General features: G+C 46.0%; 1 protein-coding gene across 1 annotated transcript in view; it reads right to left on the reverse strand.

Moving 5' to 3' along the window:
- Nucleotides 1-27,525, reverse strand: part of PRKCH (protein kinase C eta) — a 113,418-nt gene that overhangs the window by 38,940 nt on the left and 46,953 nt on the right. The window contains exons 4-10 of the mRNA XM_041427644.1: nucleotides 27,210-27,244; nucleotides 26,176-26,264; nucleotides 24,452-24,581; nucleotides 23,469-23,596; nucleotides 21,240-21,383; nucleotides 20,318-20,491; nucleotides 5,987-6,141 (exon numbers count right to left, since the gene is read on the reverse strand). Coding sequence (XP_041283578.1) covers nucleotides 5,987-6,141; nucleotides 20,318-20,491; nucleotides 21,240-21,383; nucleotides 23,469-23,596; nucleotides 24,452-24,581; nucleotides 26,176-26,264; nucleotides 27,210-27,244 — 855 coding nt within the window. The remainder of the gene's footprint in view (nucleotides 1-5,986; nucleotides 6,142-20,317; nucleotides 20,492-21,239; nucleotides 21,384-23,468; nucleotides 23,597-24,451; nucleotides 24,582-26,175; nucleotides 26,265-27,209; nucleotides 27,245-27,525) is intronic.

Consider the following 27,525-nt stretch of genomic DNA (forward strand, 5'->3'; position numbering starts at 1 on the left):
AAGTGACAGAGAGCAGATCCCACAGCTGAGGTTATGGAGACTCACACCCATTTTGGCACTGGTTGAGCTGTTCCCACCCTTTCCTCAGATGCAAACAACTCTGCCCACACAGCCAAATCCATGGGGAAAAGAGGCATAAAATACATCAAATCAGCAAAGATTACCTACAGAGGCATGGACTGCAGCACATTCAAGCAAAAACTTTCACTGAGCAATAAAACAGTTTGGGTTGGAAGGCACCTTAAAGATCATCTCATTCCAACCCCCACTGCCATGGGAAGGAACACCTTCCCTGTCCAACCTGCCCTTGCACACTTCCAGGTATGAGGCATCCACAGCTTCTCAAGGCAACCTGTGCCAGGGCCTCACACCCTCATAGTAAAGAATTTCTTTTTTATATCTAACCTCAATCTACCCTTCTTCAGCTTAAGGTCATTCCCCCTTGTCTTATCACTGCATACCTTGCAAAAAGTCTCTCTCCAGCCTTCTTGTGGACCCCTCTTAGATATTAGAAGGCTGCTATCAGGTCTTCAGGCAGCAGCCTGGAGGTCTTTCTTATAAAGGTCTTTCAGAAAAGCTTAAAAACACCTAATTGAACCAAAGGCTTATCTTTATTTACCAAGAAAACAAAGCTATGCACAGCACCTAAGCAAACCATCAGTAATCCCTGGATAGCCCCCCAGCCAGCCAGTTTGCCTTGCAGAGCACTGCTGCTATCAGCCACAGATCCAGTTCAACTGCTCATTTACCTCCCTGGGGAAAGCCCCTTGACTTCAGGGGAAACAAGATCTGGCTCCAGATGTGAAAAGGGGCATCAGAATAAACAAAATCACCAGCTGAAAAAAAACCACCAAACAAAAAATCAACAACCAAAAAACAAAGCAAAGAGTGGACATGAGGAATCCCATGTCTACACTGTCTTGACCCATGGAAAAGGCAAACAGCACACTAATAAAAGTTACTCTGTTAACAGTGGCTGTATGTAATTAGGAAAGGCATTCAGCTTCTGTTTTCAGCATGTAATTTTTAATTGATTTTGCTGAAAGAAACCTTAGTGTTGTTTCAGTTAACAGCAGTCTTTCCAGCAAAACTGGTCTCCATAAAAGGCTTATGTAAAGCTTCTTCAAGTGTCACAGGCTCATTGTTTGAATTGGCAGGGAATTAACCTGTTGCAAAAAGCCCATTCCCTATAAAAGCCAACAGTCATGAGACACCCAGCTGCAGACCTGATGGGTCTCCTCCACCAAGGAAAGGTGATGAATTCGGAGGCCTGGCCAGTATCCAGCAATCTTTCCAGATCCCACAGGAGAAAGTTTTTCCCTGTCATAAGAAGTCCCTCACACAGTAAGGAGATGCTCTCAGGTAACACACAGAGGAGTAAACACTGCTTGTTAATATGCTTATCTTATTTTCCCCAAGAGCTGGAGTTCAGCCCCAAGGCCAGACCATGCTCTCATCTGGATAATTGCATAATTATCTTTTGCCTTCCAAAAGGACCACGCATCCTATTAAAGACCATTGAGCCACAGGACCAGCACACCAGAGCACATGGATTCTTTGCACAACCTCCCACATCCAGAGGTGTGACAACAGACCAACAGACCCCCGGCCTCTCCAGAGGGGTCAGCTGCGTTAGAAACACCAACAGAGACACAAAGGCAGTGAAACGAGCTGACCGCCAGGAGCCCTCAGGACAAAAACAAGGTTCTTCAGCCAGCCAATAACCAGTCCTTCTCACCAGCCTTTTATCTCCCCTGGCTCCTGGCCAGCTGCATTACCTCCATGCTACACCACCTGTAGCCTTGAGGATGGATCTGCCCTTGTCCTGTGCCAAGCACTGGGCTGGGGCATGGAGGTGTCCAACTCTACACCTCAGGCTGGCAAAACCACCACTAAAGTACAGGGTGCACAGCTGACTGTGTCCTGCATGCTGTATCACCTCTGCAGGTAGTGGAGGTGTGTTCTGAAAAGAGACTCTCTCAGCCCAGGCATCCTGCCAGTGAGACATATTTACAGAGAGAGAGAAAGGTTTGTCATTGAAATTCAGGCTGTGCCACAAGGCTGGGCTGACTACTTTATGTTGCCTTTAGAAAAGTCTTACTGCATTTTACTGTAAACCTCAAAGCCCCCTCCTCCAAAAAAATCCAACCCCACAACATTCAAATTTAAGGAAATACTTGCATTTGTCCTCAATACTCAAGTAGGTGACCTTGGCATGGGGATCCACCCACTCCCAAAGCTGTACCTCAGCCTATGCCAAGGTCTGAATTTGAGGGCAGCAGGGCAGACCAGCCATTTTTACAGTAGTGCTACTCAGAAGGAAATGTCCTGCTTTCAAAATAAACCCTAACAGTCATCCACTATCTCTGCTTTTTAGCAGACTGTGAGTGGACCAGCTCCCTCGTACTGAGTAAGCCACTGTGCAATCCAATTCTGCTCAGATATGCTGCTTTGCTTTGTTTCTGGCAAGCACAGAAGCCAAAATATGCTTCCCCTACCCTGGGAACTGCTGAACTGGAAAGTGAAAGTCGGCAAGAGCTGCCTCAAGAAAAATAGCACATCCAGCCATTAGAAAAAAATGACAAACCAACCTACCTATCTGCAACAGAGCCCAGCACTGTAATTTCCTTTAGAAATAATCTTAGAGAAAGCAGTAGTGCACAAATATTGCCCCGTGAGCAAAGATTTTATTTACAATAAGCATGATTATTACCTAACATTTTCCTGGCAGCATCCAGCATGAGCTGATCCCAAACATGTCCTTGCCCTACTCCTCTGTGGTCAGGGGTGCACAATACACTGTGATGTGACACGTAAAAAGATTGTTTTCATGTCTGGATGCATTCCCCTGTATGATGGACTAAGGAACCCCACTGTACTTGCAGATATTTTTTTTTTCAGGAAGTAACTATAAATAGGTGCTGCTAAGTTGACAGCTAAACCTCAGCTCAGGGCAAGACAGAGACCTTTCCTTGATAAGGCCAGAAGGCTATCTCTCCTTTGTAGTGCTGCAAATGAAGAGAAAAAAATAAAGGTTTCTGAAACTGAAAGCTCTCTTTTAAAGAGCCCCAAATATATACAATGTATGTTTATGGGACTCCTACTCTGGCCACAGCTTAGTAACAAAAAAGGAGTTTCCTCAAAATGAGGAGCAAACTCATTAAAAATTTCAGTTGAATCATGAAAACCATCTCATGAGAGAACCAATCCAGCTGTAAGCCCAGTTTTAAAATTAAAAATCACATATAGCCAAAATGCATCATCTGCCTCAAAACCCCAAACTCAGGGACTTACAGGAGCAATTGCAAAAATATTGCTCTACAGCTATTCAAATTTCTTGTGTGTGGCTGAAAAAGGAATCAATGGACACCTGATTTTAGCAGACACCAGCACCGTCCTGCCAGGCCACAATGACAAATTTCAGCTACTTCTTGATGAACTTTCAGTGCTGTCTCTCAAACCTCTCTAGCATTTCAAAGAAGAGAAAACCCGGCTTTTGGCAGCACTTGTGGCAAATGGAACTTGACTTAGCAGGGGAACACTCATTGCACTGGTAAATGCAGATTCTTTCCTGAAATGCCCAGTCTTGAAGGGGGCAAAGAAAAATACAGTATTATTAAGTTAAGCCTAGAATTAAAACAAATGACACAGAGCATTCTAGGCCAGCAACCCTCTTCCTCCACTGACCCTGGAAACCCAGAGAGAAGACACCCTGAAGAGCTGGTGGTAAAACCCTTTCTGGTCAGGCTATTTCTGTTGTCTGTGCCCCGGCTTCCTAAGCAAGCACTCACATTCTTATAAAATCTGATCCAAACTCTCTCACACAAGTGCATTCTGAATATCCCCTTCTATCCTGCACACTCCCTCCCAGAGCCTGCCATTTGTGACACGACAGAAGCAACCTCAGCTCAGTACAGCACCAGCCAGCAGCTCTCTCCTTTTACATCCTCCAGAACCCAAACTAATTATAAGAAAACGAGTCACCCATCCCTCTGCAGACCTGCCCCATGAAGCTGAAGCTACCTGACTCCACAGCTTAACCAGTTTCTCAACAAGATCAAAGCCTGTGCAGTTGTTCGAGGAGCTTTCCAATTCTTTCTCCAGTTTCTATCATGAATTACAGCAGCATTTGAAGAGTGCCAAAACCCAGAGGGATCAGTTACTCCTGCCCTGTGACAGGCAGCAGGTTGGGGCAGACAGGACAAGCTGTAAGCACAAGGCATTACATTATGCACAGACCCAGTTTTGCTGCTGAATGACTGACAATAACTACTGGATGTCACTATTTTAAGGAAAATGTCATTTGCATAATTATCTGGCAGGGCCTTTCCTCAGTGGCTGGCATTACTTACAAGGGAAGAATTAGACTGAAATCCAGCTGTAGAGAAAAGAGATTTGTTATTCTATAGGACAGACAATCACTGTGCTTTAGGAGCTTGATACATAGGGTACATATCACTAGTCATCTTCAGGCTCTCAGGACATGGAGAATATTGAAATGACACTCCTTCTCTATTTCTGTGTCATATATGTCACATGAGTTCATACTTAAAAATATTTTAATATTCTCTGTCCTCACATGACCATCTGTTTCTTACTGGAGCTCAAGCTGTGAAGAGACAGAGAAGCTGCTTTCATTTGGCTGATCCTATCATCTCCCCATCAGATAGGAAAGTGCCCCTTGCACAGCCCCCAGCCCTTTGGCCACTTTAGCCCTCAGCTATTCTGAGGGCTTTTGTGAGCTCAAATCTGAGTTGATCTGTCATGGGAGGATGTCCTACTGACTGGGTTGAACTATGTGAAGTCCCAGATCAGATGCCATTTGGCCCAACCCACAGAAATGGCACTAGCAGAGCTGGTCTGGGATTGGAACTGGTCCCATCCTGCACCCAGCTCTGGATCCCAGCAGTACAACTGTAACCAAGAAGCAAAAAAAAGAGACTTGACACTATTCTTTGCAGTGCTGACGTGCCACAAGTGGGACTGAGCAAGACTACAGCAGGCCATGCTCAAAAATACGTGCTTTGCCGCTGGATTCCAGGTAAAAGCATTCCAAAGAAAACAACAGCCTGTTCCTCCTCCCCAGTGCTCTGGGCACAGGGATTCCAGAGGTGTTGTGTGATGTATGACAGAAAGAAACCTTTCTGTACAACCAGACTGTCTCAGTGCTGACACTTCCCTGCTCCAGCTGTCCTGCTCCATCCCAGAAGAGGCCTTGCTCTGCGTCTGGGGCATGAGGGAGGATGCTGGGCAAATGGTGCTGCTGGCCCAGGGAGGGCTCTGCACGCAGCCTGGCTCTGATCCATGCTGGCTGCTCTATGCCTTTATGCTTGAGCTGACAGGGGAGCACTTCAGCAGCACAGAAAGGAAAAAATACAACCAAACTGCCCCCCTGAGTACAGAAAAAGGACAAATAACAAAGGAGAGCTATGTATAGGAAACAGGTTCATGAGAAGCACCTTGAGACTCGAGTGGAGGCTGACGCATGGAGGCAACAATGCTCCAATCCTGCTGCAAACACAAAGATGCCAGACATCGACAGGAAGGAAAAGCTCCTGCTGTAGGACCATGGCAGGAATGAAAACACTTTTAGTGGCTGAGATGGGTGTCACTGAATAAGAATGTGAAATAGATAAGGTTTAAAGACAGTAGGTTCCCTCTGCAGGGAAGCAGAGGCTTTGGTGTGACCAGCACATATTAGCCTTGAAATAACATGACACACTGTGGCCAAAGCACCAGATCCTTACATTGACCTGGCAGAAAATCTGGGAAAGTTTCATTTAATGCCTGCCCAGAAATTTCCCTCCCTCCTGGAAAGTGGTGCACCTTGGCCAACATGCAGGGGCAATGTGGAGGTACTGTGACCCCAGCTGACAACTTGTTCCTGGTGGGCAGCAAGTGACACTTCTTGATTCAAGCAGAGAACTCCAGCTCTCATCTCAGCCATGGGGTTCAGACAAAGGGAAGCCATGAGTGCCGAGCTCACCGGTAAATGATGCCTCTGCTGTGGAGAAACATGAGGGCTGAAATAATTTCTGCAGCGTAGAATCGGGCCCGATCTTCGTCGAAGCGCCGCGACTTCTGGATGTGGAACATCAAGTCCCCGCCGTTGACAAACTCCATCACGAAAAACAGGCGATCCTAACACAGGCAAACACAGCAAACATGAACAGCATTAACCACAGCCTTGCTCAGGCTTGGAAAAGTCTTAGTGAAACTATTTTCTCCCAAACAAAAACAGATTAATAAGCGTGAGACAGTGAGTGGGGGAAAAGGCTGATTTTTTCAGGAGAAATCAAATCAATGCCATGAAGATCTGTTAGTACCTTCTTGCCCTGCACTCCTAAAAGTTTTGACCCCAGTGGTGAAATGAAGTCCTGTTCACGTGTGGATTTGGCATGTTAGTAAGTGTGTGCTCATCAGTAATCAGCTCCCATTGGGTTTGTCTGAATTATCCTTAGCCTCAGCCAGTAGGGAATGATAGCCCTTCATCAGTACTCTCTGAGCTGAGTGGCACAAGAGAAATCTGCAAAAAATCATTCACTCCCTAGTAAACACCTCAGATCTCAGGGGAAAGCTGCTCCATAACAAAATGTACATAACCAGACTGCAGCTTCACCACAACAGCACAACATTGTCTCGAGGATATCCCAACATTATTTCTGGAGAATGTGGGCTGTTTTCCAGGATGGGATTTCCTGCCATACACTTGCATGGCAGCGACTTTTTGGGCCCTCAGATTCCAGCTTTCCTTTGATTAACCTGCAGACACCTCTGGGGAATAGAGGAACTGATAAGCATGAAGCATAAACAAAAGTTTCTGCTGAGCAGAAAAGCAACCTGTTTGATAAAGTTGAGTTCATTAACCACAGCTGTTGGTCTCTGAGGTTTCTTTTTTGGCTCTGTTTTTGGTTTCTTTTCTGGCTTTTGCAAAAGCCTGCATATAGGGAGGCACTTAAGCTGTGTGGTCCACAGTGAGCAGGGGTTTCACATGTGCTCACTTGATTGTGAGAGGAAGGACACAGAGAGATTTGGCACAAAAATAAACCCTGGAACTGTTGCCATCCAGTTCAAAAATTCCTCCCAGCAATTGTTTCACGACTTTCAGTATTTGTTGTTTCAGTTTTTCTCTGAATATCAGGAACAAGCAGATTGGAAAACAGGCATAGAATTCAACTGAGATCAGCCAGGCTTTTTAATGGTAATATTTTCCCTTCTTTCCCACAAGCCTCTTCCCAGGTCTGATCCTAATTATCTACAAGCTACTTTTAAACCCTCTCTAAGTTTAAGAGGATAAGCATTGTCGTGCTCCACTTTCTGGCAGCGAGCCAGCTTGAAATGAGTACTGGTGTTAACATCTTGAGATGTACATGACAGAAGAAAAACAACCAGAAATTCCCTCATTTCTCAATGGACATGAGCAGGAAAGCAAATGGCTTGTAACATTTGAGGACAGCTTCCTTTGCATAGCCAACTTGGGCTCTGCCCAACAGCTCCTCCTGGGCCCCTTCCAGAAGGTAAAGATCATGAAATCATAGAATCATCTGGGTTGGAAAAGACCTTTAGAGACCATCAACCACTAACCCAACTATGCCAAGCCCACCACTAAACCATGTCCCCAAGTGCCACACATCTACACATATTTTAAACACCTTCAGTGATGGTGACCCCACCACTGCCCTAGAGAGACCTGACCACCCTTTCAGTGAGTGAATTGTTCCTAATATCCAATCTAAACTTCCCCTGGTGCAACTTCAGACCATTTCCTCTTGTCCTGTCCCTTGTTCCCTGGGAGCAGAGCCTGAGCCCCACCTGGCTCCAAACTCCTGTCAGGAGCTGTGCAGAGCCAGAAGGTCCCTCCTGAGCCTCCTTTTCTCCAGGCTGAGCCCCTCCAGCTCCTCCTCATCAGACCTGTGTCCAGACCCCTGCCCAGCTCTGCTGTCTTTCCCTGCACACACTCCAGCACCTCAAGGTCCTTCTTGCAGTGAGGGTCCCAAACTGAATGCAGAATTTGAGGTGCAGCCTCACCACTGCTCCCAGCACTCCCACAGCACTACTCCAGCACCAAGGCCATGTGCTGAATGCTATCTCCAGTGCATACAGACAACACAACCTCATTGTTTCACTCTGTTTTTATGAGAGGGCACTGAAAGACACCCGAGCTGGCTTGTCTAGGCAGCAGTCTGAGCCAGAGCAGCATGAACTGTGCAAACCCACCACCAGCCTTGGCTCTTCAGCCCACATCAGCCCTCTAATGCCACATCTTCACTGCAGATGGTTAAAGTCACTCTGGCTGTGCTGTGCCTGCCTGTTCCTCTGGCTGCAGCACAGGTATCACCTCTGCCTCTCCAGTCAGGCCAGCTTTTACATCTTGTTATTTGTTCCCACCTCCTTCCTTGCTGATCTCTCCACATGACACATGCTTATCTAGCCCAGCTTGTCCAGGCATCTCCTCAAGCCCATACTTAAAAAGAAATCCCTCTTGCCAGATCCTAAAACAGGAAGCAATTTAATTCACCAGCAGCCTGGTGAGGGATGGTGTGTGTATTTACGTAAGTGATACATATGCCTGTATAAACATGCATGCACTTAGGGGAACACACATGGATTTTCTACGCTTTCCTTAAAGGTGACCTTCAGAGAAACAAAATTAACACTTTCTATCTTAAAACATGCATGTCCAGCTTCTCCAGAGCAGGGCCACCCACCTCGGATTTCTGGCTGTACTTGTGTTTACTATGGTGCTTACAGAAAGATACTACTCCTTTCTCAGATGTTCAGGTAAGCACCAAAACAGCTGGTCTTAAAATTCACATCACTGCTGCCATGGAATTAGCAGCTTTTTTGCTAAAAACTGCTTTTGCTTCAGACTAACTGCAAACCTGAGCAAGTATAACTGCACGTGTTATAAGGTCACACCCACCCACGGGCTCATTTCACTGGTCAAGCATAGATACAGAACTTTGGGTTACTGCATCTTTTTAAAAAATTTTTTTTTCAACTTATTTTAAGGAGGTCCAGCTTATTGTCTGCCCAGTTTCCTAACACTTAGAAATCCCATAGGGCTGCTGAAGAAAAGAGCAGGATGGGTATTACAACTGGTTTATAAGGCAGCATTTGTGCACTGGTCAACTACATGCCTGGCAACAAGCACTTGGAAAATCAGCACTAATGACCATCCTTTGGGGAAAATCATCTAGAAGCCAGGAAAGGCTTTCCATGTTTACTCTTAAGGAAGACCATCAGCTTGCAAAACTGCCAAGACCAACCACTCTCCCAGGAATCATTAAGAAATAAAGTAAACAGTGGTATTATATTGAAAAAAAAAAAAAGAGGAGGGAAAGGAAAGAGGGGGGAAGGGAAGGAAAGGAAAAGAGGGGGAAGGAAGGAGGGAGCTGGGGGGAAGAGGGGAGAAGAGAGAGGAAGGGATGGGCAGGGGGAAGAAAGGAAAAGAGGGTGGGAGAGGAGGAGAGAGGGAGGCAAACACAAAAAAAGAGGAAAGAAGGAAAAAAGAAGGCAATTTGCAGCCAGAAGAGTAAGACTGAGTAAATAACTTAAGAAGGGGCCAGGAAATGTAGGTCTTAAAACAGCAGGTAGTTCAGACATTTGCAAATTTGACCTAAGAGTCAGTTATGTGTCTCCTCCTTTCTTGGGGACTATCAGTGGGAATTAGGAGGAGTTGAAAACTGGATTGTTTTTTGACAGGGCCCAACGCTGAACTCCTCACATGTCTATTTTTCTATTGTGTTTTGCCCAGAAGTCAGCCTGATGTGGTATCTCTGTTTGACGTGGTAAGAAAGGAGCATTTGAGTCAACAGGAAACAGTGACACGAAAGGCTTCGCAGCAAGTGGCAGCCACAGGAGGAAATCGCATTGCACCACTCCTGGACTGGGATCAGGATGAATAAACTCTCAGAGCAATTGTTACTGTAAATTAAAAAAACACTTGGAGGAAACAAAATCCATGGGATCAGGCAGGTTTATTTCAATCTACACGCAGAGATTAATCCTGTCAATTTTCACACAAGAGAGATGTCTTTTTTATTTTTCTTGGCTTTTCTAAAAATTTTTTTTTTTCATTTCAGTTTTCTATCCCTATTTGTTCACCTGTTAGCAGGGCAGGGGCTGTTGGAAGCATAGCAGTGGCTGACAGAAGCTACATACACCCATTATATCTGTTCATTGTCTTTGGGGCTTTTATGGGGCTTGAAGAAATTCCCTGACTGCAAGAGCCACCAAGAAGGACAATCCACACACTGGTTACTGCCTCTTGCAACACTAAAATCCATCTCCAGCATCACTTTTCACTTTAGTCCTCACCAGCTCTACAAGCTGTTTTGTATTCTCATACCTTTCCTCTTTGTCATCACATGGTAAGAAAAAAAAATCCAGATTTCTAGAGCATCCTTTTTCTCTCTGTGCCCAAAACCAACAGTGTGATGGCCAACTTTTACTCTGTTCTACTTAAAAGTCATAGCTGATGTCCATTTATTACCCACACAAGACCAAAGGTCTCCTGGGACCTTATCACCAATCACAAGGGTCCAATTTTCCCACACAAAAAAAAAATCAGCCTGGCTCAGGAATTCCACTTAGTTTGCATTTTATCTTTTTGGAACTAATTCATGCACACAACTCCTTAGAAAATCAGCTTTGGGCTCAATCCCAGTTCACTGAAGCCAAAGGGCTTCCCCAAGAAAACAGTCATTTTTCCCTGTTTTGGTAGTTTATGCTTTGCAGAGCAGAAGGGAGGTTTTCCAAATCATCCCCAAACAGAGACAGCTGTGTTGCTGCTTCCCAGAGAAAATTTATTGTTTCCAAAAAGAGTAGCAGGGCTTAGGAAGCTTGCAAGCAAATCATTACAAGATAATTACAATAGCTGGCAGGATCTCTCAATGTTCTCCCTTCGTGGTCCACAACCCCCACACAAAGCAAATCTGCCCTAGGTCTAGCTGAGAGCAAGCAAATAAGCCATGATTTCTCAGCACTGGGCTCCAGAAAGCCACATGTCCAACTCCCCAGCAGTGCAAGTGGCCATCTGTCTCTGGGTCAAGGCACTGCAAAGCACAGGATCTGAAGGAGGAATAAGAAACAGGCTTGTAACTGAATATTTATTTTTGTAGGACTACCACAGTCATGCCCTACTCTTTGATGCTGCTCTGTGAGGAAATGCCCATCCTCCATACCCAGGCCTTCACAGAACCTAGGAATTCCTGTTGGAAATGCCTCCATGCCTATCCCTCCACAGCATTCACAGATTCTATGAATTCCTGTTGGAAGTGCTTCCCCTCCCTCACTGTGGTTCTTCAATATCCTCAGAGGGAGGCAGAGGGGCAGGCACTGATCTCTGTGGTGCCCAGTGACAGAACGGCCTGAAGTTGTGTCAGCGGAGGTTTAGGTTGGATATCAGGAAAAGGTGCTTCATCCAGAGGGTGGCTGGGCACTGAACAGGCTCCCCAGGGCAGTGGTCACAGCACCAAGCCTGGCAGAGCTCAAAGAGGGTTTGGACAGTGCCCTCGGGTACAGGGTGGGACTCTTGGGGATGGTTCTGTGCACTGAGTCCAGGAGCTGGACTCAGTGCTGCTGATGGATCCCTTCCAACTCAGCCTAATCCATGAATCTATGATTCCAGGCAGCCCTTCACAGAATACAGAGATTCTATGAATTCCTGTTGGAAATGCCTCCCCTCTATATCCAGCCATGGACCAAGGCAGCCCTGCACCACCTGCTGCTCTCCCAGCTCCAAGAGTTAGGGAGAACAGGCTATCCAGGGGGGTTACACATGCTTTCAGACCCAGGGAGGATCACAGGTGTCCTGAGAACAGCCCCATGATGAAGCAGTCCCCACAACGACCCTTGCACAAACGTGTGTGAGCACAAGAGCAGACCTCATGAGCTCAGCCCCAAATTGCCAGACGAAGCCGCTCTCACCCGACTGCAACGGAGCAAGGCAGTGACACGTCAGGTGAAGATTGGGTCCTTTGGTTTCAAAACACAGCAACTACATCAAGGAACACCTCTGCCCCACGCTGCCTCAGATGGAACCCCGTGCACGTGGCCCAGGACTCCCAGGCAGAGAGGCAGCAGGTTTTACAGCCAGCTGCTCTGTTGAGCTGCTCTTCCTCCCTGCTCCAGTGGCTGCAGAAGTGCCTGCCAGCCCCAGGAACCACTTCTGCCTCAGGGAACCAAGCCACAGATGGCACACAGAGCCCTGGGGTTACCCACATGAGGGCTCACTGTGTGATGTAGCTGAAAGGCTAAGAAAGAGAAGGTTTCTTTCTTCTGCTGGTTTTGGGTGGTTTTTGTAAGCTAGGAGGTGCAGTGGAAATTAGGCCAGCTCAGAATGGGCATAAGGTGCATGTGGTATCTCCTCCAGGCTGGGCTGCTGGTGAGCACATTTCTGAGAATCTCAGGTCACTTCCCCACACCAGGCTTGTTTTTAGGTCCTTTAATAAAGAGTCACCAACCTAAATGAGGCAGTTATCACTGGTTATCACCCCACCACGCTCTGCTCTCTGACACTGCTGACAGTGGGCACCACGAGGCTCCCTGTGAGGCCACTGCAGTGAGGCACATACACATGGCCCAGAGAATCACAAATTGGCTCTTGCCACTTGCACAAATAAACTCTGCAGGGTCCCTCGGGGTGAAGGTGGCCCTCGGGTGCACAGTGCAGCATCAACACCCAGCTCATTCCAGAGGAGCTCAGTGATGACAACCACAAACCAGGATGGGCTGAGGGGAGTTGTGCGTTCCCACTGGCCCCAGGGAAAAAAAAAACCAAAACAAACAAGCCCAAATCTAACTGCATCCTCCAAATTCCTGCCCCTATTTTCTCAACCACTTGGCTGAAATGTCAAGTTCATACGCTGCAGTGTTTTTGTAAAAGGCAAATTCAAATTCAGTCATTTGTCTGGAACAATGCATCTTCTGGGGTATTCAAGTGAAGCACACACACATCCTTCCTCCTCATCCCCTCCCTGCAAGACAGCCTAGTTCACAGCAGTGTTACACTATTAGCTTATCTTTTCACTAGAAACTTTTACACACCATATGTGCAAATGATGTGCATATGATTATCCTGTTCATCTGTACCTATTCCATTTTAAACAAGACCAGACCCAAATTAGAAAAAAAACCAAAAATCAGATAAGCCAACCAATGTAAAAAAAAGTCTATTTTTTTTAATCCCAATTAAAAAACAAAAAGACACTTGGAGCATCATTAAAATGAAATATTAAAAGGATACAAAACAAATTGAAAGAAGAAGCAACACAAAATCTTCCCTCCCAGACCTTTTAAAATGGTAAAGAAAACTCCATAAATACTCCTTCCCACCTGAAAGATTAAAACACATCAAAGGACTGATTGAATTTAGAGGGAAATAAATTGAGAAATAAGGAACTAGAGTGTATGACACTATAGACGTTACCTGTTAATCAAAGATTTATAAATCATCTGCACCTCTCAGCTGGCTGCTGGCATCTTGGTGTCTCAGGAGAGAATAGCCCTGTAAATACCATGCTTTTTTTACAGTCCTCAGTTCAAAAAGACTACTGAAATTGGTCTTTTCAGTTCAGAGTGACCAACCTGCAACAGCTCTTGCCATTTTACAAAATACTGAACTCTGCAATATCTGCTGGCTCAGGCAGGGCTAGGGAAGGCTAGAGACCTCTACAAGCTCAGCCAAAGGTCTTCACAAAAATTAAAGAGTGCCAAAACACCCAAAACCCACTTGGAAACAGCTTGCTGTGAGGATTTGTGAATTACCTTCTCACCTTAAATACCACCTGGAGTAATAAGGATTCAAAGAGACTGAAACCTAAAGCACCACCGGCTCACACCTCACTTAGTTAGCTCTTCTCTGAGCTTAGACTGCCTTTGGTTTTTTCTTCCCCTTCCTCCCCAATACTGACTGGCACCTGCTTGCTCAGGGCTGCTTGAGAGCTGCTTCCATTTTGATCTCTTTTTATGCCACAACTTCCTTGATTTTAAGGACAAAAAATATTCATCTCACATACTGTGGCTAACCATAGGCAACACACTTGGCTACGACTGCAGTGAGCTTGATGATTTGTCCAAGCTACAGTCTCCTCGTAAGCCACTGCAGATGGAGACAGGCATTTATATCAGCTTCATGAAAATGCAAATATCCAAAGTCCCTCAACCATCTGGGGTCAGAAAGTTACTCTGGGGACTACGACAGGACGATGGCAGCTGACCCTTCCAACCCTGCAGCTCATGTTTTCACCTCAGCTCGCACTGCCTCAGCGTGCAGCCCAAGCGTGGACATCCAGCAAAGTTCACAGATTAGAGTCAGAAATGTCAGTCTGATCTTATTTCACCTCCTGCCTGCAAAAAAAACCCTGGCCTCAAATGTTCCTGCAATGAAGTGACCACTGCAAGGTGGCACTGCAGATGTCAGAAAAAGCAGAGACCTTCCGAGCAGGCGTGGAGGCCTCGCACGTCAGGTTTGCTGACAACTGGAACCAGCGTGCCAGCAAACACATCAGGGGTTTTTGGTGGATGTGGACACTGTCAAACCACAGGAAGATGCACTTTCGACCAGCCTGCCTTTATTCGGTGCTAGACAGGAGACAGAGGAAAGGAGAAACTGGCTGTCCCTGCTGTGGTCACAAAGCCAACACGATGGCACATGGCACACACCTGCAGGATCTGCACTGGAGAGTGAAAGGAGAGAAAGGAAATTCCCCTGTCCCTCCCTGTCCAAGAACCCCCCAAAAACCAACCTGCCACCCCAGGTAAAGAACAACTCAAGCTCCTTCCAGCCTGACTTGCAGAGCCTTCCAGCAGAGTGGCTTGGGGCTAACACGGGTGTCAAATCTCAAGAATAAGAGAAAAAGTCTCAATGCCTGCAGAAAAGCATCCAAGACATGCATTTGCCTGTGAATGCACACATGGAGTTGTGCCTCCACAACATGCCACAGAGGGAATGCTGGGGGCTCAGAGCCTGGGAGTGGATCAAAGCCATCCTCTCTGCTCCCAAAGGGCCCTCCCAGTGCCTTTCAAAAAGAACATCAAAGAGGCCTCACTGCTTCCTGAACGCCCACCAGCACACTCCAAAGTCTGTGTCAGGACACTTGTTCATCTCCCAGAGCCCTGGGAAGGCTGTCACTGCCTCTCCAGCCTCTCTCACCTCCACCACACCAGGCTCTGCCCTGTGCTCTGTCCATTTGGTGACACTGGAGTGGCTGGTGGACAACCAGGCTGATGCTGGAGATCCCCTGGGGGAATCTCACAACTGAGGACTGCCCTGGACATACCAGGGCACTTAGACCTCCCTTGTGGCACCTGGGGGCAAGGGCTGGGTGAGCTGCCACCTCTCAGTCCCAGCACTTTGGCTTGTGGGCCCTCACTTGAAAATGATGCTCCTGTTGAAGGCTGCAGGTCAGCTCTAGCACTTCTAGGAGGTGAAATACAGGCTCACCTCTCTAAACAATGGGGTTACCCATGACAAGATGACCATGCTGACCCTGGCAGAAGCGCCTGAGTGCCCCAAGAGCCAGTGGAGATGTGGAGAAGCCTTCCCCTTCCATGCTGAGAGCACGACATGAGCCCTCAGCCAGAAAAGGGGACAAAAAGCTGGGTGCCAAGCAGCAGGCTGCCCTCGGAAAACGGGAGCAGTTCCATTGTTGTACTGCCCTGCAGTCCCAGGCCAGTCCTGCCTGGCTTGAACAGCACCCCTGCTCGTCATTATCTTGAAGGACACTCGTTACAGAAAATCACAGCCCGCTGCCAAGTTCTGCTGTCTCACTATTTTTGGAACAACAGGGGCAGGCTCTGAGCCTCAGCAACTGTCAGCAGAGCCAGAGGGAAAGCAAATCCATATAATGATCAGGCTGGCTGGGACAGTGCTGGGAACAGCATCGCCTGGGGGACAGTCCCCTGGAAAGACCCTTTGGTCATGAGAAAAGGGATAAGGGCAATAAATGTAAAACCCAGAAGCTATTCACCACTATTGGCATGGGAAGCTGATCTCCCCCAGCCCTCTTCATTCTCATGCATATGAGTGGAGACAAAGGGATTTAAAAGCAAACCACCTGTGCAGGAAGGATAGCTCCTAAACCCCAAAGAAGACAGGACCTACTTACTGCAAACTGATTTTAATTAAAACATTCCAGGATTCACATTCCCCAGGATTATATTACTGACTTAGCTATTTATACATATAGCCTCTTTCACCCCTTCTAGGACAGTATTGTTGAGGTGTTGGATGACACCAGTGTCAGGTAAATGGAAGCAAACTTTTTGGTGCTTGTCACCCCTAATGCAGGATCCACGATTATCCACAGGTCCCAGCACCTGTCAGCAACTCAGATTACTGGAGCAGAAGTATAATCCTCTCTGGCACTAAAGAATTATTCTAAGGCCCTAGAAAAAGCAGAGGTAAACGGCTTAGGCAAGGTAGAAAGCTCCCAGGGCAAGGCCTTCAATTAAAAAAAAAATTAAAATTTAAAAAAACAGAGAGGTGGTGAGCAGGAAGGACCTCCCACAGATGCAGCTGAAGCAGGATTTAAACTTCCCACCTGCAATGGAGCATCTGGACTCCTTCCTTGCCTTTCATAGGAAAGGAATCCAGAGGTGCAAGTCCAAAACTGCCCAGCCCAGTGCTGTGCACACAGATGGCTACATCCAGCCTCTGCCAGCCTGCTGAGCTGCTGATATTTTCATCTTTACGCTCTGAAAACTGACCCACAGCAGGCAGAGACAGCCCTTGCAGCTCCTACCACCTAGTGGCTGCAGGATTCAGCCCTGATGGAGCGAGGAGGCTGCCTGGAGGTCAGGCAGCCTCAGCCCACCCTGGGAAAAAAGCTGCCCTTGCTGGCAGGCATCACTTAAGCTGCAGCTGAGACTAAAGCAGGCTCACACTGAGCACAGAGGCAGCACAAGAGAACAGAAAACCTTTCTGAAAACAATCAGTGGTTAATGTAAGCTCAGAAAAACTTCAGCCAGCTTTAAAATAGGCAAGAAGAAGAAGCAGCAGTATAGATGAACTCAGGTACTGCATTGCTGTTTCGGGTACTTGTGCCTGCTCAGCTAATCATGGAATCACAGAAAGGTTTGGGTTGGAAGGGATGTTAACGATTATCTAATTACAACCCTCCTCTCCTGTACAGGGACACCTTTCACTAGATCAGTTTGCTTCATCCAGCCTGGCCTTGGACACTTCCAGGGATGGGCACCCCTGGAATAATGCTGCATTCCTGGCAGCACATGAGATCACACCGTGCTGCACAGACATGTCCCAGGCTGATAAAGTCACCCCAGGCTGCTCAAGCCAGGGGAAGAGTTTGCTGGTTTGGGTGGGATATAGTACAAGAAACAGAATTCAGACTGGAAGATTCAAACAGAAAGTGGCTCTGGATCCAGCCAAATTCTCAGATCCCATGAGTGCTCTGTCCTCAAACTGCAGCAGCATCTCAGGTGCTTCCAAGAGCCTTCCTTTTGAGTTCCCATTATTTCCTCTTGAACTGGGATGAGGGAGGCTGTAACTGGACACCCCTGCGTCAGGTGCAGCCTCACCAGTGCCAGGCAGAATGGATAATGACTCTTCCAAGTTCCTGAAGCAGCCTGGTCCATAATTTAACTCACATTCCATGGAGATGCACTGCTGGCTCAGACTGAACCTGGCACCTGCCATCAGCCCTGTCTGCCTTCCAGCTGGGCTACTCCTCTGCCATTCAGTCCCAGCTTGTCCTGATCTTATGGGATCAGGGTTTGACTTGGCCTTGACAAATGGTAAGAGGCCTCAAAATGGCTAGTTCTTGAAAAATTCCCAAAGGCAAGCCCTGTAGGTCATTATGTAACCAGGATCTCCATGGCAGACTGGAGCTGTGTTTTGTTTTTTATAACATGAACCAATAATACCACATTTTAAGAGTCTGGTCTGTAACTGTGATACATGTGATGTGGTTTCCATGTAATTGCAAACTGGGTGTTTGTGCTACCATGCTCCCAAATCCATAAATTTTTAAATATGGCTGCAGGATGACATTTCAAATAAGTGGTTACTCTTTTTATATCTATAATGGTTTATACATATAGATATCTTTTTCTGCCAAGGTCTTGTTAATGGAGGGGATATCCCTATGCCATACAAACAATAAACAGAAGCCTCAAGTTTGTATCAGCATGGTTAAGCCTTCCTGGAAGGACTGTGACCAGTGAATACCCTGCTGTTGCAATAATTTCTCTGCTATAGCAAAGGGGTTTAATTGTACTTTTATAAGCAATTTAAACCTGGTTATTCTAGATTGAAGTTGGTGTCACTGAGTGCAGACCATGGGCAAAAGACGTCATGAACCACCTTAACTTGAAATTTTACAAAAGAATGCTTCCCTTTTTTGTGTTATTCAGGGGGGAAGTGGGATTCAAGTGAAAGAGGAACCCAGGAAAGATTGGAAATAGCAGGGTCCTGCTATACAAGGACCACTCCCTTGGCACCATTTCAAGGACTGACCAGGTCTGTGTTCAGGGCACCAAAGGCTGAGGGGTTCTTCCCTCTGCTCCTCTGATGACAAGCTGGTCCAGAAACTCCTGTTCCAGGCTGCTCTACTGTTTAGCAACCTCCTTTTAATTTCCAGTCTAACTGTACCACGGCCAGTCTAGACTCATTTAATCTTAACCAGCATCTTGACAGCTTTGTTTCCCTCCTCAGTGTTTGACATCTGCAGACATCAATCAGATCCTCTTTTTACTTTCAATTTGCTAGTCTAAACAGGCTGAGTTCTCCCCTTTTCTTCCTCTTTGCAAAAGACTCTGCAATTACTTCACCAGCCCAGAAGGCCTTGCCTGCACCCACAGCAGACGGTGTTCAGTTTTTCTGAACATGACAAACAGTTGCTCACACAGTGACCTTGAATCCTCCCCGAATTCACAGGAGGCACTCCACACAGCCCAGGAACACACTTGCTGTTCTCACATCCACACTGCAAATTTAGTAAGCAAAGCCATAGCAAAGGCCACAGCAATGAGTGGCAAAGTCCACATTTGACCTCAAACAGAACACATCAATACTGGACATTCCTGATATTTCAGGAAAGCCATTACAAGTTGAACTATCACGAAATAGACGTTTCTTTGGTTACTAGTGACAACAGTGAGCTTTAAGTTTCATTTCTGCTATACAGCACAGCTGCTCTGTGAACCATGTGAGCTGTGCATTAAATAAAACCCAGCACAAACCACTCATTTCTATTAGATGAGACTACCCAAAGGCTCCACCCTAAATGAGCACAGCTCTTCACCTCCATAGCTGGCTGTTGCATCACCCCAGTGAAAAGAGAAATGGGTGGGTGGCTGAATACATTTGTCTGCTCTTTTTTTGGTTTTTTTAAGGTATTTTGGGTTTATGTAGGAGGAGCAAAGCTGCAATTAAAAGGGCAAGTTTCTCCTACCTCTTGGAAGAGGAAAACAAGCTCTACTGCCTTTTAGCAAAGAACAAAATGCAACTGGAAAGGAGCCCAGGCAGTTTTGAAGAGCTACACTGCAGAAAGTGCTTTGGTCCTAATAACAACTTAGCTGAGGGATTCCCAAATTCACCATGCCATACATGGCTGTGGCCACTGCCTTCACCTCAGTCACTCCTCCCTCCACCACCCACACCAGCAAGTGGCTCCCAGCACCAGCACACACCAGATGAGGCTCCCAGCCAGGCACTCAGCCCATGTTCTGTTCTCCACTTAGGTACACAGGGCACAAGGGACAGCAATGCTGCCATCTGTCTGCCCTACACAAAAAGAAATACCAACCATACATGGATCTGACTCAGTGTCCACCCCTGTCAGGCAGACCCTTCCAGTAACCCCAAAAGGATCTTTTGTTCAGTTCTGAGCAGTCTACAAAGGCTGGCAGATACTGGAGGCTACATTCAGTTCCAAGTGCAAATCTTAAAGTTTGCAGAAAACTCAATGCAAATACAACCTTGTTAAAAATTCAGGCAGCAACAGAGCAGAGCCTCAGATCCCAGAGCAACCAGAAGACACTGCAGGTGTGTGGACATCCGCACTTGGAAATGTTCAATGGCATGGAGATGTTTCCAGGGAAGACACAAAGAAAGGCTTTGTGCCTTACCAGTTTGTTAGGGAGCTCAGAAAAGGCCAGGATTTTGTTTGCCAAATGCCCAGCAGATGTTAGACGTGCAATATAGTACAGTGCTCTGTTCATCCTCGAGCAGAGAGGTTCCTCCTGGGTTTGAGGTGGACATTGATAACAGGCCAGGGGCCAAATGCAGATTAGGTTCCTCATGGCAGCCAGTGTCAGGAGGAAGGCTGGCCACTGCCTGGGCTATACTTACAGGAGTCTGGAAGCAGCAGTAGAGCTTGGTGAGGAAGGGGTGGTTCCTGGATAAGGAGAGGATGCGTTTCTCGGTCATGGTGCACTCAACGTCGTCATCCTGGAGAATGACGTCCTTCTTCAGCACCTTCACTGCATACAGCTGCCCACTCTCCTTCATCTTAGCAAGCATCACCTAAACCAAAAGCAAAGGTGAATGGCAAGGGCTGAGCCCTCTGCCTCTGAGCAGCACAGAGCCTCTCACACCTTCCCAGGCTGGAAATGTCACCCATCTCATGACCAGGCTTGTGGACCAAAGTGAGTCAGCCTGTTAGCATGGGCATCAGTGTACAATCAATGACACACACCACTGCCTGCAGCAGGCTGCTCTGGACTGAAATGCCCACATGCTGCTCCTGTCTGGCACAGGGCTGGCTGGTTGAAGGTCACCCACTGTGCCAGCAGAAACTGCCTGCGCAGGGCCTTTCATTCCACCTCCCTCCTCAGTTATAAAACTCAAACACACTCTTTCACATCAGCTTCCTGACAAAGCAGAGAAACAAAACCACCATCTCACCACGTTTGAAACCACTGCCTTGTTGCCTTTAAAGGCAAAGTCTTTACATGCTCTAAGAAATGCTGCCCAAATGCATGTTAATACACACACTTGCAGCTCCTGGTATGGGCCCTGGCATGCAGCTGTTCCTTCAGGTGCTAACTTCTTTGTGATTTCCAATTCTTCACTACGCTGTCAGCTTTCTTTCTCTTCCCTTTTCTCCCTGTTCTCTGTAACCAACTGTTGCACAAAGCGAATATCACTTAGTACTTGCTCTGGAGTACCACTGGACAGCCTGCGTACCATGTTACGAAATCACTTCAGCTACCTTGGGGCTTCTTAAATAAGGAATGTGGTTTCTCACAAAATAGCCAGGAATAACTCTCACCTTTCCAAAGCTCCCCTTTCCCAATACACGAAGGAAGGTTAAGTCTTTGATCCCGACTTTGCTTGCTGAACTTTCAGTGATGGTGCTGCCATCCTTCAGGCTGCCTTTTCCCTGATGTTTCAATGTAGATCTGGAAACCAGTTTCTGTGGAAGAAAGCAAAGAAGTGTCAGCCTGCAGAGGAATTGTACTTCTGCTTCAGAGGTGCTCACAGGTAGTCAATCCACCAACCAGGGCACTTGGGGCCTTTCCCGGGGCACTTTATGGCTGCAGAGACAGAAAGTTGTGTTGGTAGAATCACGCAGCTGCCACATGTGACCAGCCAAACTCAGCACTGCTCAGGGCTGTGCTGACATCTCAACACCAGCTCCTGACGTGGCATTTCAGGATGTAAACCCACTGCCCAGCACATCCCAGATAACCACAGAATACGCTGAGTTTGGAAGGGACTCAAGGATCATACAGCCCAACTCCAGGCCCTGCACAGGACCATCCCCAAGAGTCAAGGTTGACTCTCTCCATCCTTACTCTCCACAAAAGAATAAAGAGAATGAGTGGAGAAATCCAGGTCTTCTATCTACCAGCAAAGTAAGGAAGACTGCATAATTTCTGCAATAGGCAAAGTGCTGGTGAGATTTAGAAAAACAGCAGATCTCATCTGAATTTCTTATGTTTCTACTTGATTTTAAGTCTTACTCAAAGCCTAGCTCAGTGGGACTCCAACTTCAAAACATGTCTCTTTTCCACATTTAGGCTGCTGGCTTGCTCCACCACTCCAAATTAGATGGAAAGCAGTTCATTCCCATGCCAGCAGTGAGATGCTGCATATTCAGGAGTTGTACCAGTATAAGCTCACATTTCTAGAGCTTGTAATTTTGAAGTACAGAAAGATCAAGCCAACCTCCAGTGCCCTCTGCTCACAGCTCTCCAGGTATGCATGTGCATACAAACGAGCCCTTCTATTCAATTTATTGGTCTGAACAAAGTCACAGGGACTTCGTGAGCTCCATCTTGTGACTACTTTGGTGTACAGCAAAGTTCCTTCTGCACAGGAGACTCAGCATCATGGGCAAAGAACCAAGAGCAGTCACAGAAACACAGAGAGGTTTGTGTTGGAAGGGACCTTCAAGATCATTTAGTTCCAAATCCCTGCCATGGGCAGAGACACCTTCCACCAGACCAGGTTGCTCAAAACCCGATCCAACTGATCTTGAACACATCCATGGATTGAGCATCCACAGCTTCTCTGGGCAACCTGTGGCAGGGCCTGAACAGGCTCAAAGTAAAGAATTTCTTCCTAATATTTCATCTAAACCCACCCTCATCCAGCTTAAAGCCATTTGGGGTTGTCGTTACAACACAGTCTGAGCACTTTGCCAGATCCTTTATGTCATGAATAACACGAGATCATTAAACACCAAGCACAGATTTGTTGTTGTTGTTGTTGTTTTCATCTCCTTTTGATGTGCAGATGATGCAAACAACAAGTGTTAACAAGTGCTGATTTTTGCAGAAGGAGAACAGAGTATGGGATTTCCCTGCATCTCCAGGATAACTGCCCCCAAATTGCTACAGGGGGAAGAGTAAGGATAAGAGTTTGCTACAAACCAACTGAAATCAAAAGGGGCAGCCTAATGAGCCTGCTAGGTTGATAGAACATGATGTGGTTGATCAATGTAGCTGGCCAATTGTATCAGAAGATTTACCACATCTGGAAATTATGGTTTGGATTTTAATATTTTCTTTTTGTTGTGTTGACAGGGACCACAGATTTTTGGCCAGGGATGTAGTGAACAGTGAAATGGTTTCCCCAAAATCACACAGAAGAAGTAACAAAGCTGGGAAGAGAACTAGGCTTCTTCTTGAGCTCTTTTGCTCTATCACAAGCCATGCATGCAGATAGCATTTGCACATGCAGTAAAATAAAAAAAAGCATGGCATGAATCATATTGATCACGAATTAGGGGGTCTTATTGTGCTCTCATTTGTGATAAGCAGATGAAAGAGTGTTGAAAAGTCACAGCACTGTGAAACATAAGCACATTGCAAAGCAACACCTACAGATTAAAACCTGGATGTCAAACATCCATTTTCCAGGTGACGCCTTTGCCACAAGCCACAGACCTACTCCTGCAGTCCATCACCCAGCATTACCTGTCCTGTGGGAAGCCTCTGCACCCATAGAGAGATGTAAATACTCTAAATAGAGAAGGAAAAAAAGAAACACTCACCGAATTTGGGGAAATGCTTCCTGGCTGCAGACCCATGCAGGCCAAGGTTTTGGCAAGCTCTGCTGAGTTCACCCCACAGTTTGGAGCAACGTTTGCTTGGCATCGGATGTGGACGTTCATTTTACAGACTGAAAGGGGCAATGAAAAGTAAAAGCAAAGGAACAATTAAAATAACTTGGAGGGATTTACTGCTGAGAAACAATTTACTAACTCTGTTTCAGAAAATACACCCATCTGGGCCTACCCTGCATCTTTAAACTAGAGGGATTTTTGCCACTGATCTAAGTGGCAAAATTAGGACTCTTGTGAGAGAATAAAATCCTGAAAACCAGGAACAGACCCCAAACTCTCCAAGCAGGATGCCATTATTGCCTAAAGCTTTTCATAAGTACATATTTTTGAGGTGCATAACTACCATTGCAGCTATATCTGTAAGTACAATTAATATTTATAATGCCACAGAATTCGCAACAAACATCCCCTGCATTTTCCTGTATCTAATTTTAAAGACAGCGTTCAGTGGGAAATAAAAATCATTCTTGTTCTAACTCATGGGCACACACACACCCTCTTGTGGGAGATGAAGGCAAGGATTTTACAGTCTGGATCACTGAAACAAAAACTTAACACCAGAACATGCTTAGTCATCAATTAATAGCAGGGTAGTCAGCCTAAAGCAATGACCTTTTTTTCCCCCTTGGATGCCTTTTCACTGCCTTATCTCATTAGCTGAGGAAAAACCTTCAGGTAAAGGGAAAATATGAATGCAGGAAGCAGAATACTTTTAATAATGCAAGTTAAACAAAGTGCAAAGGAGAGTCCTTCTGGCAGCCAGATATTAAAAAGGAGATCAGTCTTTTTTCTAACTCTTACAAAGATAAATATTCATCGCTCAGCTTTCTCCTGAAGGTTGCACAAATGAAGCCCACACAGTCTAAAAATAAATGTATTTTGTGGAGAGGCAACAGTGAGAAGCTGCTCACTTTTACACTGTAGTCCCTGTCTCATGATCCCCCAGAGCAAGGAGCCGCAGTGGTCACAGAACGTCGGGACTTTGTAGTTGTGGATGCCAAATTTATGAGGAATGTTGATCCCAAACCTCTGTTCAGTCACCTGCAGCACCAAAAGGAAAGAACAGGTTTAAAATTCAAACACATATTTATAAGCTGGTGTCCATTTGCATACAGGCATTTAAGTGCAAATCTAAGAAAATAATTTAAAGTCAGAAAATGTCCCAATCCATCATCTCACTGAGGTTTACAGCAAATGAATACTAAATTAACAGCCTCACCTGCTGTGAGCCAGCCCTGCTTTCCTTGCTGGCCAGGCCAGACTACCTGGCAAAGCAAATTTTAAATAAGGGCTCCCTAATCAATTCTACATTCTTAAAGTTAGAATTGGAATACCTCAGAAAAAATCAATCCCACTGCAGTGTGAGTTACAGTATTTTCTAATCACAGTTTCAAAATTATTGACTTGAATACTATGTGCAAAAACATGTAACTTTAGATCAAACTGTTGATTTTATTAATTTAAATACAGAACTGCTTTCACAGCTCCTCCTAAAATTCTCATTCCTCTTTTTGCCCTCCTTGTAATTAAGAGCCTTTCAGGCACACATTTCACTTCATCACTTGCACTCATCCCCTTTTTAACCCTGTTCTTTTCCAACTGAAAACCATTCAGATCTCAAGGGTCCCTTTAAAAAATGTTTCAATGGCTGAAGAAAGCAGTCCCCATTTAGCATATTCATCACTTTTGACTTTGTTTCTCAACATGCAGATCCTGGAAAGCTGAGGCAGAACCCACAACTCTATTAAAGAAAAGTCAAGGGTGTGACTGGAACAAGAAGTTCAAGGTGAGTGGTGCCTCCTCACTTCTGGCTTCTTTTAAAGTAGTTTAAATGTGTCATAAAACCTTCATAATCCCAAGAGAGGGGCGAGGACATTCACTATTTGACTTGCACTCTACCCTTAGGCTTCTTAACTCATTTTAATCTGGTTTGTCAAGGGCTCATTTTAAGGAGTTCAGCTCAGCAGTTCAGAGGCAAGAAATAACAAAGGCAATTGCATGCCACAAAACACAGAGCTGCCTTGTGAATAAACAGATTTGATTTGATTTTCCCCTCAAACAGTTATTGAACCATTTCCAGTTCCAGAAATGAGACATGCGATGCACAGGGCAGTGTTAGGTGGGGATGTTATTCCCATCAAACACAGCCAAAACCAGCAAGAAGGAAAACCTTCAGAAACACAAGTTTTGCAAGGGTTCTTTATTACAATGTATTTCACAGAGCAAAGGTGTGGAGCAACAACAAAATGAGCCCTTCAGGCAATCAGAAAAGAAAAAGAGGAAAAAACAAAGACCAGTGGTTGGCCAGAGAATTCCACATTAAGAACCAGACACCAGATTTTGATTGCACCACAGCTAATCATGCAAGAAAATTCCCAAGGAAACCACTGGATTTGCTACTTATTGATGTCTTCCAGTGAAGATATCCTGACTTCTTAAACCATGTGCTAGTCCAAACAGTTAATGGCATCGACAGAACAACTGGATGACATTGCATGGCTTTTAAGCAGGTCCCCATCACTCTTTTCCACTTTTAAACCCACAAATGAAAATAACATAAAGTAAATTCTCTTACAGGACAACCCCAGCAACCCAGATAAAGTATGAAGACCCAAAATAACCAACATGACTTTACCTTGAGATCGTTCTTGCTAGTATTGTTTTGGCACGTGCAAGCTGTGACAATGAGGTGATGGCAGCGCTTGTGTACCACACAGGTGCACACTAGGAAATAAAAGAGGCACACTGAAAAGAGCCCTTGGAAGACTGAGAACACATCAATCCACCAGCTGGGTTCCTTATGGCTCAGCTGCATCATCAGCACACAGTACAGACGTGAAAAATAATTGGTGGCTTGGAATTTAAAACAGATCTGGAGATGTATCTTCAAACTACTGCAACAAAAATTCTGCACTGGATTATTCACACAGCCTAGAAAAAACCTGCCTATATCAAATACAGGTGATGGACACAGAAACAACAGCATAGCTTCTAAAATACTCAAAAAATGCTGTTGAAATAATTATCCAGTGAAGAGTGTTTCACACAGCAATATCCATTTTGTTTACATGCAGCTTCCCTTCACAGGATACCAGTGCCCCATTATACTGCACAGGAACAGGCTGTGTTAGGCTATACTGAAAGACCATCAAGCAGGCAATTCTGGGAAAAAGGGAAAGGCAAAATAAAGGGAAAGGCAGAACAATAATTGAATGCAAACAAGCACCACATACATCTCCACACCCAGTCAACCAAACCATGCATTCAGGCAGAAGTGCTGTGCCAGCCCACGAAGTCACAAACTCCCAAATTTTACTTTGTTGAAAGGAGAGAAAAGAGGGTGGCCATTCCAGCAGGGTACTTTGTGTCACAATACCAGCTGAGCACTGTCCTGAAGGGACCCTGGGTGCCTCAAGCCCAGCTGGGTGTTGCATGTAGCAACTGAGTGGACCTGCACAGGATGGAACAGCAACCGGACATGCAGGTGTTTGCAGGAATGTCAGGGGCAAACCTGATAGGGGCGCAAAAGCACAGGTCTGGCTGCCTGGGGAAGAAGAGAAGTGGTGACTCCAGAGCAGCTGACAGCTGCAGGATGTCCCAGCAGCATGGGAAAGCACTCCCAAAGCAGCACATCCCACACATATGCCACGCAGGAGCAGAGCGCCTTACCTTGGCACTGGTATCCCTGCTTCCCAAACACGCCCCTGGCCAAGAGAAAACAGGGACACAATTCAATGGCAGAAGGATGGTTGTCTTGCAGATTGTTTACAGAAGGCAGAGCCAAAATGCAGGAGGATCCCAAATTATCAAATCCCATGGCAGAGCTGCCCAGCAGTAGTGGTGCAATCCAGCACAGGGGTGTGAGAGCACAGGAAAGCACTGCACAGGCAAGGCTCACAGGGCAGGCTGTCAACGTGCCTGTATTCCCCATATTCCCCCTCACTCTCATTTCTCAGATACCTCACTTTCATTACAACACACACCA

The sequence above is a fragment of the Onychostruthus taczanowskii genome, unplaced genomic scaffold (genome assembly GCF_017590055.1).
Source record: "Onychostruthus taczanowskii isolate IOZ18803 unplaced genomic scaffold, ASM1759005v1 scaffold1, whole genome shotgun sequence".
NCBI lineage: Eukaryota > Metazoa > Chordata > Aves > Passeriformes > Passeridae > Onychostruthus > Onychostruthus taczanowskii.